The 14,993-nt window shown below is 37.0% G+C and overlaps 1 protein-coding gene across 1 annotated transcript in view; it reads left to right on the forward strand.

Annotated features, from left to right (window-relative positions):
• The window catches only part of HABP4 (hyaluronan binding protein 4), a 45,589-nt gene extending 31,654 nt beyond the window's left edge, over nt 1-13,935 (forward strand). The window contains exons 5-7 of the mRNA XM_069088025.1: nt 1,290-1,464; nt 6,318-6,500; nt 10,923-13,935. Of these exons, the coding sequence (XP_068944126.1) occupies nt 1,290-1,464; nt 6,318-6,500; nt 10,923-10,979 (415 nt within the window). The 3' untranslated portion in view covers nt 10,980-13,935. The remainder of the gene's footprint in view (nt 1-1,289; nt 1,465-6,317; nt 6,501-10,922) is intronic.
• The last annotated feature ends 1,058 nt before the right edge of the window (nt 13,936-14,993 follow it).

A 14,993-nucleotide genomic window follows, 5' to 3' on the forward strand; every position in this document is an offset into this window, starting at 1 on the left:
ACATTCTTAGATAAACACATTTTTTAATTGTTTTGTGAGATTAATTCTTTAATTAACGTTATTGTTCTTTGACAATGTCAATGTTTTGTCTTCTTGCTTGCCTTCTAGAATGTGTGCTGTTAACATCCTTAGTGGTGAGACTTCTCTCATTTATTTTATTCCTATACTTTCCTGCCTTTGAACTTCTGCTTTTGATTTTTCTTTTTAATTTTCATTTAATTTTTTATCTTTCACATTCATTTAAATTTTTTTTTGAGTTCCAAATTTTCTCTCTCCTACCTGCTCCTACCCCACCCATTGAGAAGGCAAGCAACATGATATCAGTTATACATGGGAAGTCATGCAAAACATCTCTATATTAGCCATGTTGGGGGGGAGGGAGCCAAAAGAAGGAAGAAAAATCAAGAAAGTAAAAAAAAGCATGCTTCAGTCTGCACTCTGCTGGGTTTAAAAGCCTTCAAATCATTCAGCCTTACAGAGTGGTGGGAATTCCTGCCGTATTATCCCTAATCTCTAGACCTAAAAATAACAGAAAATCATAAAATTTTAGTATTAGAAAAGCTCTTAGTATTTAAAGTAATGCTTTTTATGCAGAAGTAAACCTTCTTAGTATAGTCTGTGAAGTTTCCCATTAGTTTCTTATTTTTGCAGACTCTTCCTTCTATTTAGTACGTTTTTTCCTGTAAGAAAGGCCTTTAAAAACATACTATATCATCCTTAACAGAATCTTAAAAAAAGTGCACATTTTAGGTACAGTTTCTATTTCAAATATTTGGTTAAATTTTTTTTTTTTGATGAAAGGCTTCTTTCTTGGGGCTGTTAGGTGATGCAGTGAATAGAGCACCATCCCTGGAGTCAGGAGGACCTGAATTCAAAACTGGCCTCAGACACAACAACTTACTAGCTGTGTGACCTTGACCAAGTCACTTAACCTCAATTGCCCTGCCTTCCTCCCTCCAAAAAAAAAGACAAGAAAAAAGAGAAAGGCTTCTCTTGATAAGCCATCCTTCACTTTATTTCTCTGGGCATTTTATGCAATCCTCCAGGAGAATGGGTACTTGTGACGTTATTGTCATGGAGTTCATGCTATATTTATCTTCTTGATAACCCCTGAAGGTGAAATATAGTAACTGTGGTGAGAGGCCATGAAAAACAAAAACACAATGGGAGAGTGTAATTAAATGTTTTCCTTTACATTAGTTTATGCATAGTGTTTGTGTGGTGAGTAGCATATGAAATACATTGTGATATCACTAGCTAATTTCATCTTTCCAATTATGCTTTCTTAGAGTTGCTGAAGTTGGGGAGCTAGTAGAAGAATCTCAAGTTCAAGAAATGACCTTAGACGAATGGAAAAACCTCCAGGAGCAAAATAGACCAAAGCCTGAATTCAACATCCGGAAGCCTGAGTCCACTGTTCCTTCCAAAGCAGTGGTGATCCACAAGTCAAAATATAGAGATGACGTAAGCATTGCCTTTTAGACACACTTCTAATTTTTCTCATACTGGGAGAAATTACCTCCTTTTAAAAATCATTTATAAATTCTTTAAAAAATTTTTTTATTGACATCAGTTGGAGTCAGTGGATCTAGTTTCAAATTCCACCTTTGATATTTATCAACTCTTTGACATTGGGCAAGTCATTTAATTTTTAGATCTCTAAAATAAGGGGGCTAGACTAGAGGATTGCTCAGATTCCTTCCTGTTCTAAGTTTATTATCCCATATTTCTCCCCATTCCTGTACACCAAAGCCATCCCTTGTGTAACAAAGAATAAAAGAGAGGGGGAAAAAATTAATTCATCAAAAGTAATCAACTAAGTCTGACACTGTATATATTGTCTATGCTCATGGTCTGCCAGTCAAGCTTGGTTAATATAATTAAATAAAATTCTTACAGATAATAAGAAATGATAGAGACATAGTGAATGTCATTGTATCTTCATTATTCTTTAAAAATAACACATCATTCAAAGTAGAAAGCTATATTTTCCACTGAAATCTGAGTTGTATACATGCATAAGCATAATCACTTAAATTTTAAAAACATTTTAGGATGTCATAAAACAAGTTTATTTAATTGCCTTTTTTTCATAAATACTGTATGCTAAATGAATCTTATTTGAATTGTCCTTAATTAAAAATGTGAACTAGAATCTAGAACTTTATACTATTTACTAGAATACCAAAATTACAGATTATGTAGTTTAATCTCTTCATTTATTTATTCTTTAATTATGTGATTATATTACCCTTAGAAACACATTAATTTTTAAAACCACAGTAATATTAGCATAGAATTAGAAGTATAGTGACACATTAAGGCAAAAGAAATGTTATGGCTGTATATAAGCCCCCTCTGAACTGATCCGAACAGCTTGTCGCCTGTGATGTCAGAACTGAATTAAAGCTCCAAATCATTGACCCTCCAACTCACAGGATATTACAAAGTAAATTAACTAACCTTGTACTTTTCAGTTGTCGTCAGAGTAAACTTTGGTTACAAATTTGTTTCATCATATCTTAGAAATGTGTGCAAATTTTTCTTTCTAGTTTTATCTCTTTAGTATCTCCTCTCTTTTATTAAAGATTCTGTTTGGTGTGGATCTCTTAAAGAACTGATAATAGTATTCAAACAGCAGTATAATATGCTTATTTGCATAAAGATCTAGATACTGGCTAGAGTCAAACAGAATTATGCTAATAAGGAGAATTTATTGAATCAAAGTATGATGTAGGGAAAAGATTGTTTGTTGCTGCCTTCTGTGTTTCCTATTGGGGTGTTCTATACGTAACCGGCTGCTGATTTAAGTCTTGGACCATGATGCCAGACTCCTTAGAAGATCTTTTAGGACTGTTATGCCACCTGAGAATAATAATAGTAAGTTGCCAGTTTGTTGCTTTCCAATCACTTTAATAACCATTTTTTTGTTACATGAAAGACAATATAGCATGGTTGATAAAAGGGCAAGTCTCAGTATTAGAAAGTGCTGGATTTAAAAATTTGAGACTAACCCAACCCATTTGAGAATTTAAATAGAGTGCTGGCCTTGGAGTCAGGAGCCCAGGGTTTGAATCCTGTCTCATTTACTGGTACGTGCATGGGCAAGTCACTTATCCCCTTAGAGGCTCTATTTTCTTACCTCGAAAAGAGGGGTGGTATATGTACTACTTAGCTCACAAGACTGTTGTGGGGGAAGTGCTTTGCAAACCTTCAAGTGTTTATATAAATGTGAATTATTATAGTTGGAGCAGTTCTTAGTATCCTAACTATGCTTTATATAAAGCTTTTAATTTCAATTCATTTTTATATTGACCAATTTCTAACTAATATCAATTTTCATGTGATGCAGAAGGGCACACAACTAAATTTTGGCTAAATGTATCTTGAAACTTTGTCTAAACTGTAATAAATTCAATACTATCTGCAGGCTATTAAGCGGAGCAAACTTTAGTCCTCAGGGATTACGTGATGAGGACTCTTGCCTAGTCAGCAACAAAAACCAGCTATGGTAATCTCCCTACATTCTTTACTTTTTTTTTTTTTTAAAGCAATCTGGGTTAAGTAACTTGCTCAAGGTTACACGGCCAGTTGTTTCTGGGTGTGGTGCTAAGTGTCTGAGCCCGGGATTTGATCCCCAGGTCATCCTGACACTGGAGCCTGTGCTCTTACTCGCTCAGCCACCTGGCCGCCCCTCATTCTTTACTTTCAAGAAAAGTTAAGGGTCAAATGTAGAGATATCCTAAACTCAAAAAGAAACTTTCAATTTACAAAGGACACTAAGAGGAAAAAACAGTTTTAGATTTTCCCCCTAAATACTTATTACTCCTCATCTCCTCAGGTCAGGTAAATAAATATTGCTTCAAAAAGTTTTTATGATATACTTTATTGCCCATTCACAAAGTGCTGAAAATGGCACAACTTAATACATTTGCATATTAATGAGAAATGTAAAAATTGTATAGTGCTCATTGTGAAGTCTTTTGATGTGTAGTCAGTGACACAACTGAATTTGGTAGTCTACAGAATACTATACTGCCATGTCAGAGTCAATTTTGGTGTGCTTAATTTAAGGCAAGATAGGTTTTAAAAAAAAGGTCAATGGTTTTATTGCTAGATGTTTGTCTTGCCATTCAGTTTCTTAAATCCTTTTTGTTTGGGGACATGAGAAATTAAAATTTCATCTAAGTTAAAAAATGTTTTTAGAATATAATATGTTAGGTAACAGTCAAAAATAAATACTATTTTAGAAGTTATTTCTCCTTAATCTGACCCAATGTCATATGATTGAAGATGTGAAAAAAGCAAGGTGAGCTAGGGATCCTTAATGTAGAAATGCGAATTGTACATTTTAGATATCACTGAGGCATAATGGGGGACATGAGACTCGTGTCCGGAATTTGATTCTGCATCTGTAAATCTTAAGCAAAAGAAACAGGACGGATAAGGGGTCTAAGTGCATCGTATGGAATAGCATTACGTATTAAGAATACATGCTCATACAAGTAAGCTTAGGAACCAGCTGGGAGAAGCACAGTGAAGTGCATTAGACTGAGGGTCAGCAGTGGCCAGCAGGAGCAGTGCTGTCATCTGGACAGATGTTACACATCTCTAGGACAGAAAGAGGGTAAAAGAGCATAAGCCTGACATGTTAGAGTTTAAATCAGGGGGACTTGGGTAATCCAGGTGCCTGCTAGAGCTCTCTCACTTCCAAAAACAGCAGCTAAAAATTTCTTTTTTTTTTTTTAAAGTAATTGGGGTTAAGTAACTTGCTCAAGGTTACTTTTGTGAAAATACCAAGTATCTGAGGCCAAAACCGATCCCGGGTCTCCCAACTCCGGGCCGGCGCTCTTACTCACTGTGCCACCTGGCCACCCCTAAAAATTTCTTGATTTGCCTCACTTTAGTCTTTCAAAAGGCGGAGGGACCAAGGAAAAGAACTTCTCTTCTGGATCTGATTCTCTCCAACAAGAAGAACTGATTGCTGGAGTGGAGATGAAGGCAACTGGGGTGGGGAGGAGAGGGAGAATATCTGTGCCTTGTTAGCATTTATGATAGAGGAGAGGAAAGCCAGGCACTGTCTGACATGGCTCTAGATGATGTGAGCTCATGTATCAGAGGGTTAGAGGAAGACAGGCCTGATCCTGTGGATTTAGAGGAAAAAAATTCTGATGAGAATAGAGAACTTGACAAAAGAGACCAAAGTGAGAGTAGAGGGAACTCTTCAACTAAATTTTTTTAAGTGTGCAGAAGACAGAATGAAGAGCAAATAACTGAAGATGAACACAAAGCGTAAGACCGAGGAGCATAGGAATAGTTAGGTGTGCTAAAGCTCAGATGAGGAAATTAAAATTTGGAATGAACAGACGCTTACGAGGAAAGCTAAGTACAACAAAAAGGGCTTTTCTATCAGCCGTAGTGCGAGGAAAAGTCAAATGGGGGAAAGACCGGTTGGCATTGGATGGGACAACAATAACCGACAATGGAAAAGGTGGGGTTTTGCCTCTGTGTGTGTGTGCCCACGTGTGAGTACGTGTGCTCGTGTAGAAGAGAGATCTTTGTGATGGAAAGGATGGAACAAAAATAGCTAATTAGGGAAACAAGCTGGTGATATTAAAAAATGACCCCATCAGGTTCTTTTCTATTGACCGCAACTCTTGCGTGACAAGGATAGTATACCATAAAATGTCATTCAGTATTACGTGTTTATTAAATAAATGTTCTTAAAGTAAGTTCATAGAATAATATATATTAGATTTGTAGCGTATGCTTAAAGCAACATTTATGAACAATTAGGAAATAACTTCAAAAAACATCTCTTAAGATCTGAATGGAAAGATTTAGACAATCAAAATGTGCTTTGGAGATTTAAACATTCATCTTAGCGGATGCTGATGTCGCCATATTTCAGAATAGTAGACTGGGAGAAGACAGAGGATTCACTATAAGCATTATATTGTAATCCGGTTATTAATCAAAGTAGTAATATAAGGGATTCAAGAGGGTATAATGGTGAAAACTACAGACACATTTATTTGAAAATCTAATGAAAATATAATTTTTGTTTTGCTTAGTGACAGGACTAGATCAATTCAAAGTGTAAACCTTTTAGCCTTTGATACTTCAAGATAAAATACAGTATCTACCAAATTCTGGTGTGTATATGTGCGCCCGCACACACATACATGTACACACACATACACATAGCGGCTCTGCATGGTTTACCATAGCTTAGATGCCTGTTAGAACCATACAGTGGCAGGCCTGGAAGGGCCCTTGGAGATTTGCTTACGTATAATAAAATGACTGCCTTCCAGATGATCAAAGACGACTATGAGGATGACACCCATGTTTTCAGAAAAGCGGCCAATGACATCACCTCCCAGCTGGAGATTAACTTTGGTAATCTGCCTCGGCCTGGGCGTGGAAGCAGAGGTGGTGCACGAGGCCGGGGAAGAATCAGGAGGGTGGAAGGATCTGGATCCAGACCAGAAATTGTGGTGAGTGTTTAATTTATTAAAGAAGTACTAAATTATTTTGTAAAGCTAAAAAAAAGTATTTCACTTTTTTGTATAGCTCAACTACTTAGTTAAATTGATGATGAATCCAACCTTTAATATCTCTAAGCTCTCTTACAGTTTACGTCTTTTCTTTCTTTCATAATTGTCTGATGTTCCAGTGTATAAAAAGAAGGCACCTTGATATCCTGGTATTGATTGCTGAGAGGTGTGGTTCAACCTGTATTTTCTTGTGCCTGATGATGATCTCAGGCATGGTCATAGGGAGCCCCAGAACTCTTAAAGAACAAGCAAAACTCATCCTTTCTCAGACAGAGCAAAAACCTCAAGCTTGATAGCAAATCGTGTTAGCTGGGATAGCCTTTCTGATACATAGACTGGTCCGATGGTTAATACTTCTCATTATGTTATAGTGCCACCTTGTGGGCATCTTACAGTACAATTTATGAATTTTAACTGGTTTTTGACTATATTAACTGATATATTAGTTCTAGCATTACAAAATATATAGTTATTGTCAATGTTGAGTAAAAGAAGGTGACAAATATTAAAAGTAATCATATGGTCCTAATTAGAAATCAGAATGTTGTCCAAATGAGAAAAGAAATCTGGAGGGAAAGGAAAAATGCTTCCTTTGACAAGACATTCTGTTTCAGTACTAAATAATTCTTAATTTTAGAGTTACATGAGGTTTAGTTAATGATCAGCAAGCCTGACTTCCCACTTAGTCCCAGAATTCTCTATCACACCACTAAATCACTTCACGAACCTGCTTGGATAATACTCATTGGCTAGGTGACTACCTACCTCCCTAACGATCTAATTTTACCTTGGAATGAAGCCCTGGTTGTTATAAAGTCTTCTTAAAACTTAAAATGAACTTTTTATATTTAATTCTAATGTGAATAAATGTATAAATAACCTTAGAAACACATGATCTTTATTCAGTTTGTCCAACCAATAAGCCTCATTTTTTGTCTTCTGGAGCTGCAAAAATAAGTCGAATAACTATCATGCTTTCTCCCTCAGTCTTTCCTCAACAGTCTCTTTTCCATATAATTCAGCCATCCCCAATTCCTTCCGTTTTTCCTGTGATGACATAATTACAAGTCCTCTCACCCTGTTTTCCTTTGACATATTAGGGTTGTGCTAGTGCCAGATTGAACTGGTTCATGAGAGGATTGTTAAACTTTCAGTGTGGGCATTTATACCTTAGAAATATACACATGCTACAAGACATGGCTTGATTTATTGTTTTGTTGCTTGTTTAGAATTATCAACTCTCATCTTTGATTGGCAGCAGCGATAAAAACACAGCTTGCGTCCCCAGGACCTTCAGATTCTTGCCTGTTACTCATAATCCTCTGCCCTCTATTGTCTGTTTTGTTTTAGTTTTGTGGTGCCTGTGATTTAGATCAGCACGCCATCTTTCTGAAGGATTACTTGTAGAGAATGTAGAGAAGAGCTTTCCTGGTTGGCTATAAGTTGTACTGAATAGTCTTCTGATTCCCAGATTTGGTACTGAAAAGAATTTCCTCTTCTCTTTCTTTCTTTTATAGCACCACATCTTAGAATTTAATTAGGTTTCATTGTCAAGTTCTCTTGCTATCATTTGAAATATTCCATCCTCTTGACATTTAATGTGTTTCCCATTTCATTTACCAGTACTGTGGCACCTCTTTATTTTGCCATAATAACTCAGAGACTACCAATCAAAGTTTAGCACTTATAACTTGTAGTTTGGGCCCAGATGAATTGAACTCATTGAGGGTACCGGGGCGCTACCCAATAAAGTTTGTTTATTGATGTTTTAAGTGAGATAATTTTCTCTTCCCTTGGGTTCTTATTACCTGTTGGTGATTTTTGTGTTCTTCTTGAATAGGGGAAACAAAAAGTAAAATAAGACTTTAGTTTTATCTTTTCAAGTCAAATGAAGTCGTCAAACATTAAGCACTAATGTGCCAAGTATCGTACCAAGTGCTAGGAATTCAAAGAAAAGCAAAAAAGCAAATAAAAATAACCCCGCAGTCCTATCCATGCTAATCAGAAAGTCCTGTCGTACTGGATTCAGATTCAGAAAACCATCAGTGTGTTGTTGAGCAAATTACTTTATTACCTTTACCTTACCACTTTAGGACCAGATTACCTTGGAGGTCCCTCACAGCTGAAATGCAGGCCTTATTCTTGTTCCCAATATAGTTATCTCTACCATCTTGTAGTATTTATAGCAGTCCCAAGTTTATCCTGATCTTGTATTTTCCTAACTTTTTATTTTTTTATTTAGTATTTCACATTCATTTTAAAAACTTTGAGTTCCAACTTCTCTCTTTTCCTCCTTCCCCATCCCACCTCATTGAGCAGACAATATAGGTTATACATGTGTAGTCATGCAAAACATATCCACAATAGTCATGTTGTAACTTAGTCCACCAACAGTGCATTAAAGTCTCATTTTTTCCACATCCCCTCCAACATTTGTCATTTCCTTTTTTTGTCCTATTAGCCAATTTAATAGGGATGACATAGTACCTCAGAATTGTATTAATTTGCATTTCTCTAATCAATAGTGAGTTAGTATTTTTTGATGTGGCTATGGATAGCTTTGATTACTTTATCTGAAAACTGATCATGTCTTTTGATCATTTATCAGTTGGGGAATAGCTTTTATTTTTATAAATTAGACTCCATTCTCAGTTCTCTCTCAGTTTATAAATTTGACTCAAACATGTTTGAGGTCTTTTTTTTGAGAAACCTGCTTCAGAAACTAACCTTATTTCCCTACATCCTACTTCCCCTTCCCCCATTTATTTTTCCTGACTTTTTAATAGAATTTCCCCAAACTCTTATAGTCATTCTCAGTTGCCCTTTCTCTTTATAGGTGTTCTTTTAAAATTTGAGTCAATTAGAGATGACAAGTACTTCCTAGACCATTCCCAGACCATCTTCCTTATCCAAATCAATCTCACCTTTGTTGCCAGAATGTTTTCTTGAGAGCTTCTTATTTTTCTTTAATTTACTTCCCTAATTTTTATCCCTCCTGCTGTTGTCTTGGAATTCTTTCTTTAAAAATAAATGTTTTATTGATGCTTTTTAAAACATTGCTGTTACTTCTAATGACTTTCACAGAGTACTCTTAGAACACAGACATGTATAAATGAACAAAAACAGTGACCATATCTAACAGTGAATGCCACATCCCACACCTATTTTCTACCAAAACACTGGGTGTTTTAAGAATTGCTTAAAAAGCAAAAAGTGTGAGACTCTCTTCTTGGTGGAAAGAATAATTATTCAAATACGGGGTGGGGGAGCAGAATTGATGGGAGAGTTTGGGAGAAGAGAATTTTTTTCTATCCTTCCTTTCTAGAGAGACATGACACATGTGGTTCCAAGCCCTCTTTGGTGTAAAACATACAAACACATGCACAAAATATTTTGGAAAGCTGCAGCCATGTGTGAAGGAGCTGGCCCTTGAATGTATCCCTGATTTCCCAAAGTATTTTCTTTCTCTCTCTTTTTCTCCAAAGAGGGGTCTGGAGGGTTTGGAACCATGTGTCCTCTCAAAGCAGCAAGAGAAAGGTCTCTGCTCCCCCAAGCTTTTGCACCAACTCTGCCTCTCATATGGTGGCATGCAACAGGGAGGAATCACTGTCTCTCCCAATGGGAGTCTCACTTTAAGAAGCAGCAACACATAAAATGTCTCAGGGTTTTGAGGATCGAAAGTTAAAAATGGTCACTGCATTGATCACAATTCTGATGTCTTTCATTGTTACGGATTCCTTTGTCTATGATTTTGTTGTGTTCAGAGACACATAACTGTCTGGAGGCAGAGTAAGCCTTGGAATCTGGGGCTCTAAACTTCTCCTCCACTCGCTTTCTTCTACCTTCCCCCTGCCCTTTCCCGTTCAGCTGATAGAATTGAAGTCATACTTGTGGAGAACTTGCCCTACTCTTTATTGAGTACTGATCTTATATTTATTTATACCTTTATGCTACTTTGTAAAAGTTCTTTGTGTTGTGTGTATATGCTATGTACTTTCAGTTGAAGTACTTTTTTTTTTTTAGCCTTTTGGAGGGCAATTGGGGTTAAGTAACTTGCCCAAGGTTACAGGGCTAGTTTTGTTTTGTTTTTTTCTTGGGGGGGTGTTAAGTGTCTTGAGGCCGGATCTGAACCCAGGTCCTCCTGACTCCAGAGCCGGCGCTTTACTCACTGTGCCTCCTAGCTGCCCTACATGAAAGTAGATCATCTTATTTCTTTGGTGTGTACTCTGAATAAATGTTATTGACAGACATCTTACATGTCTTCCAAGATTGTTTTAGAGATTCTGTTCTCTTATGAGTTCCCCTTGGTTAAGTTAAAGATCTTCAACATGCTCATTTTAAGACATTTCTTTTCTTTTATAGACACAAATCATCGCTCCAAACCCAGATGACCCTGAAGACTTTCCTGCTTTAGCTTGAAAGAGCCCTCTTTTAACAGCTTCATAAAGTAGCTTTGGCACAGCTGTTGGGAAAAAAAAAAGACTTTCCTTACTATGGGGAAGAGGGATCGTCTCAATCTATGAAAACAATAGAAGTTGCTTTTTTCCCCTTATAGTGTGAACTTGTTGCACTTTTTTGGTTTGGGAGTTTGAGGTAGGTGCAATTCCAGACATTCCTAAAGCGTGAGGTTCTGGATTCATTAAGAACCTTCTGCAAGAAGGTGAGGGATGATGATCTTGTTATACTCAAGGGATTTCAAATAAAGTTCAAGAATGATGTTTAAGATGTGTATATAGAGAATATATTGAAATTTTCCACAAAACTAAAGAGTAATATAAGCTATAAATTATAGTCCATTCTTCAGGCTACATCGAGCCTTGTAGACACTGGAGGTTGTTTTGCCTCATTATTAAATTATATATAACTTGGACAAATTTAAGCAGTAATAGTTATTTTCAGAGACCAAAAACTTAAAATACATTTTGAATTAATGATTTTTCTTATGTGTGAAAATGTTATGGTGTCTGCTGAATGTTTTTGTTTTCTTTCATTTGCAAGATAACATTCAAGTTTGTGCCCTCAAAGACACTTTAAATTTTCTATTATGCAAATATTGGTCACTACCTCATGATGTGCCATATTTTTAAAGGGGTCAGAGATGATTGGGCAGGCAGGAGGGAAAGACCCAAGCCAGGCAGGCTGTAGCTTTGAACAGTGCCTTGTTCTCTGGTGTTTTCAATAATGTTGGATCTCACTCAGAAGCACATATAAAAATGTTTGCATAGTCTCTGGCTTGAAGAAGAGTAATTATGTTTGATGAATACATATCTGATATAGCCCATCAAGCCTGCAAAAAAAAAGGGGGGGGGGGAGGAAATAGAGATGAGAAAGGGGAAAATAGGTTGGTTGGGGGCAGTGACAAAGTTTAGCATTCTCGCCATAGCCTTCGCTCCCGCCATGTGTAGTCTTACTGCTGCCTCCCAGAGTCCAAGATCAAAAAAGCCACTTCAAGCTGCTGCTACAGAAAATGGGAGAAACATTCTTATCTGCTGCTGCCTCCTCCATCCTGCTCCCTTTCGTGAAATTCAGCCAGATTCACTGGTGGTGTCTTCAGAACAGGGAAGAATGTGAATGAAACGACTTCATCCCACTCTGTTCTTCAACAACATGTAGGTAAAAAGAAGAGATTAGCAAACTTTTCTTTAATAAAGAAACAAAAAAGCTGTGTGGAGCTACATTAAAATTCAATTCCAAATGTTTTTAAATGGCATCTAAATCACCTATTTTTTATTCCCATGGTATTCAATTCATATTTGAGAGCGCTAAGGTGTGTCAGCAGATTTTGTATTATTTCTTCCCTTTAGTGAACACACAATAAAATGAGACTGCTAAGCTGAAGTGAAAAGAAATCCAGTAAGAATGAGTGTCATATTCAACCTGTCTGTTAAATCTCTTTTGTGGGAGGAGTATTCACATTCATTAAGTTGTAATATTAACTTATTTCTCCTTGCCATGTCTCAGAAGAAATGGGCAAAGCAGAGTAAACTGATAGATCTCTCTGCATGCAGGTTACATGTGGTGATTGACTGGACCTCACATTTAGCCAAAATTCTGTGTGCTTTTCAAATCTTAAAATGCTGCACCATGTCACGTCGTTTTGTCTCACATGGCATACTTGTTTGCCCTTAGCCTTAGAACAAATTTAATTTAGAGGGGCGTAGTTTTCAAAGGGCCTGTTGTTTCTGAGCCTCTTCATGCACTTTGGTAACAAATGCTGGCCAGCTGGGTGTGTAGACAAAAATTGTAAGCATATGGTGGTTTGGTTTGGTTTGAATTTTCTAGTACTGTGAGAACTGTCTAGTTCCTAAAGAAAACCCAGAAAGCAGGGAAATTTTTATTGACTACTTTATTGTAGCAGCAGAGGATGAATCTGTGGGGAGGAATAAACATTTAGCTGTATATGTTTGTCATAATTTTTTTTAGCCTCTATGGGGGTTTGAAAACAGATCTGTCACTTGCCAACCTATTTCTAGGGCCGGTGGTGATGTTTTTCTTTTTACAACACTAAAGAGGCAAAGTTTCCCAGGAGGCATACGATTGGATGCTGTCAGGTCTTCCTGTTTCCTAAAATAGTTTATTCAATAAACTCCAAGTGATCTGGAAGCCCAACAGCATTTTCAGTTTGTCACAGAAGAATTCAGAAGTACTAAAGGGGATGGGTTGGATTAAAACAAGAATGAAAAAACTGCAGCCTAGACAAGGCACTTTACCTGGGTCCCTGATTTTTTAATGACTGTTTTCAATGTGACTGGTTTCCTTTGTAATCACATATATTTTATTGTTTGTTCTTTTACAAACTTTATTCTAAGGAGGGGTCCATCACACACTAAGTTTAAGAGCCCCAGATCTAGATGGAGTCTGGTGCATATGTAAGTGATAGCTTAATAAATGCTTGTTGACTGACACAAATTTAGTTGCTCGTTACTAAGGCTAAACCAATTCTCTTGTCTGTTTGAAAAGGTTCACAAGTTGATTTCCAAGGAAATAACTACTTACTGGAGTTGGGGTAAATGTCTTTATTCTTTGAAAACTGGTGGTGTGGTTTGATTCGGTAGGGAAAAAAAAAGCAGTGACCTGTAACAAGTGAGGCCATTGAAAGTGATCACAATTTTTGTTCAAAGATCATCCTATTTTGTTGTGAATAGGTTTCATAACTCTATACTTTGGATAAAATTTCAGGTACAATGCTTTTAAATGCCAGGTGAACTGATTCTGAAATATGTCACATGCCTAATGTTAAACAGTGATTTTACTGATAAATCTGTGGTGGTAACACTGTACTATCTATGATCCCCTATAGATAAATGCTCAGCAGCAGATTTCTCTACCCTGTTTTCAACTCAATAAATGTTTCCTGTGAATAAATGTTAACATGAAGTGACTTTCCCCCTTTGAAACAAGTCGTGTTAATACCTTATGAATTAGAAATCTAATATTAACAGTGACAACAGTTGCATTCTTTGATCATTACTCTAAAAAATGGCACCTCCCAAAAGCTGGTATACAGTTTTTCTGACTTGAAAGTTTCCAGGTTTTATTTGACAAATGCTGCCTTCTGTTTCCTCTCAGCATTATGAGGAATACTTTCTGAAGTCAATCTTCAAGTGATATCCAGCTGTTTTCTCCTCCCTAAATCCTTAGAGACACTTTTTTTCCATGCTAGAATACAGTACCCAAATTGTTTGGATGTTTAGAAGCCAGTTGGGCATCTAGATGGCATTTCTCCCACCCTGCTCCTCATTTCTGTGGGGACTGCTTGAAACTTGTCATTTTGAGAATGACAGCTGGGCATCGCCTATTCCCCCTCCCCCAGCCTCAGTAGTCAGCCATCTGATCAGATATCCTTGTATGGGGGCTTTCTTTTTTTAATAAGCACCAGTTATTGCAAGTCTTCCACACCTGATGGGAACTCAGTCGTATAATAGTAATGGCAGGCCGGTGGTTGGGTCTTACCAAAATCCTAGCCTGTCGTCTTCTCTGCTCTTTCCATGCCAAAAATCACAAGCAGTCTGCATTTTATGATTCTGTGCTGCCATAGTGAATGGCAAATAAATAATAATGCGTGACGTGCTTATTGACTGACTAGTATGGCCCGGGTTGGAGAATCAGTTTTAATTGATACATTTCCCATGTAGATTTCTGCCAAGTGCTGTCATTGGGCATCTGACGACCGTTATTTATTTGTATTACTTCCTTTTCTGGGGTGGACTAGATTTTTGCTTGACCCACAGTGCACCCCTACTGCCTTAGTGAGAGAGGGGAGAAGCCCCTGAATCCCAAGTGCAGATGTTTCCTGAATTGTGCACTACTTAAGAGCACTTTCATGCTATAATTTCCACTTATTGGGTGAAATTACTTTTTGAGTCCCATCTTCTGCCTAACATTTGCATCAGAGAAAAAACAAAGCCAAAAATCCATTATTTTTTCCTTAGG

This window comes from Petaurus breviceps, unplaced genomic scaffold (assembly GCF_028583685.1).
Source record: "Petaurus breviceps papuanus isolate PSGF00001 unplaced genomic scaffold, PetGlider_PUasm1.0 183, whole genome shotgun sequence".
In the NCBI taxonomy this organism is placed as follows: Eukaryota; Metazoa; Chordata; class Mammalia; order Diprotodontia; family Petauridae; genus Petaurus; species Petaurus breviceps.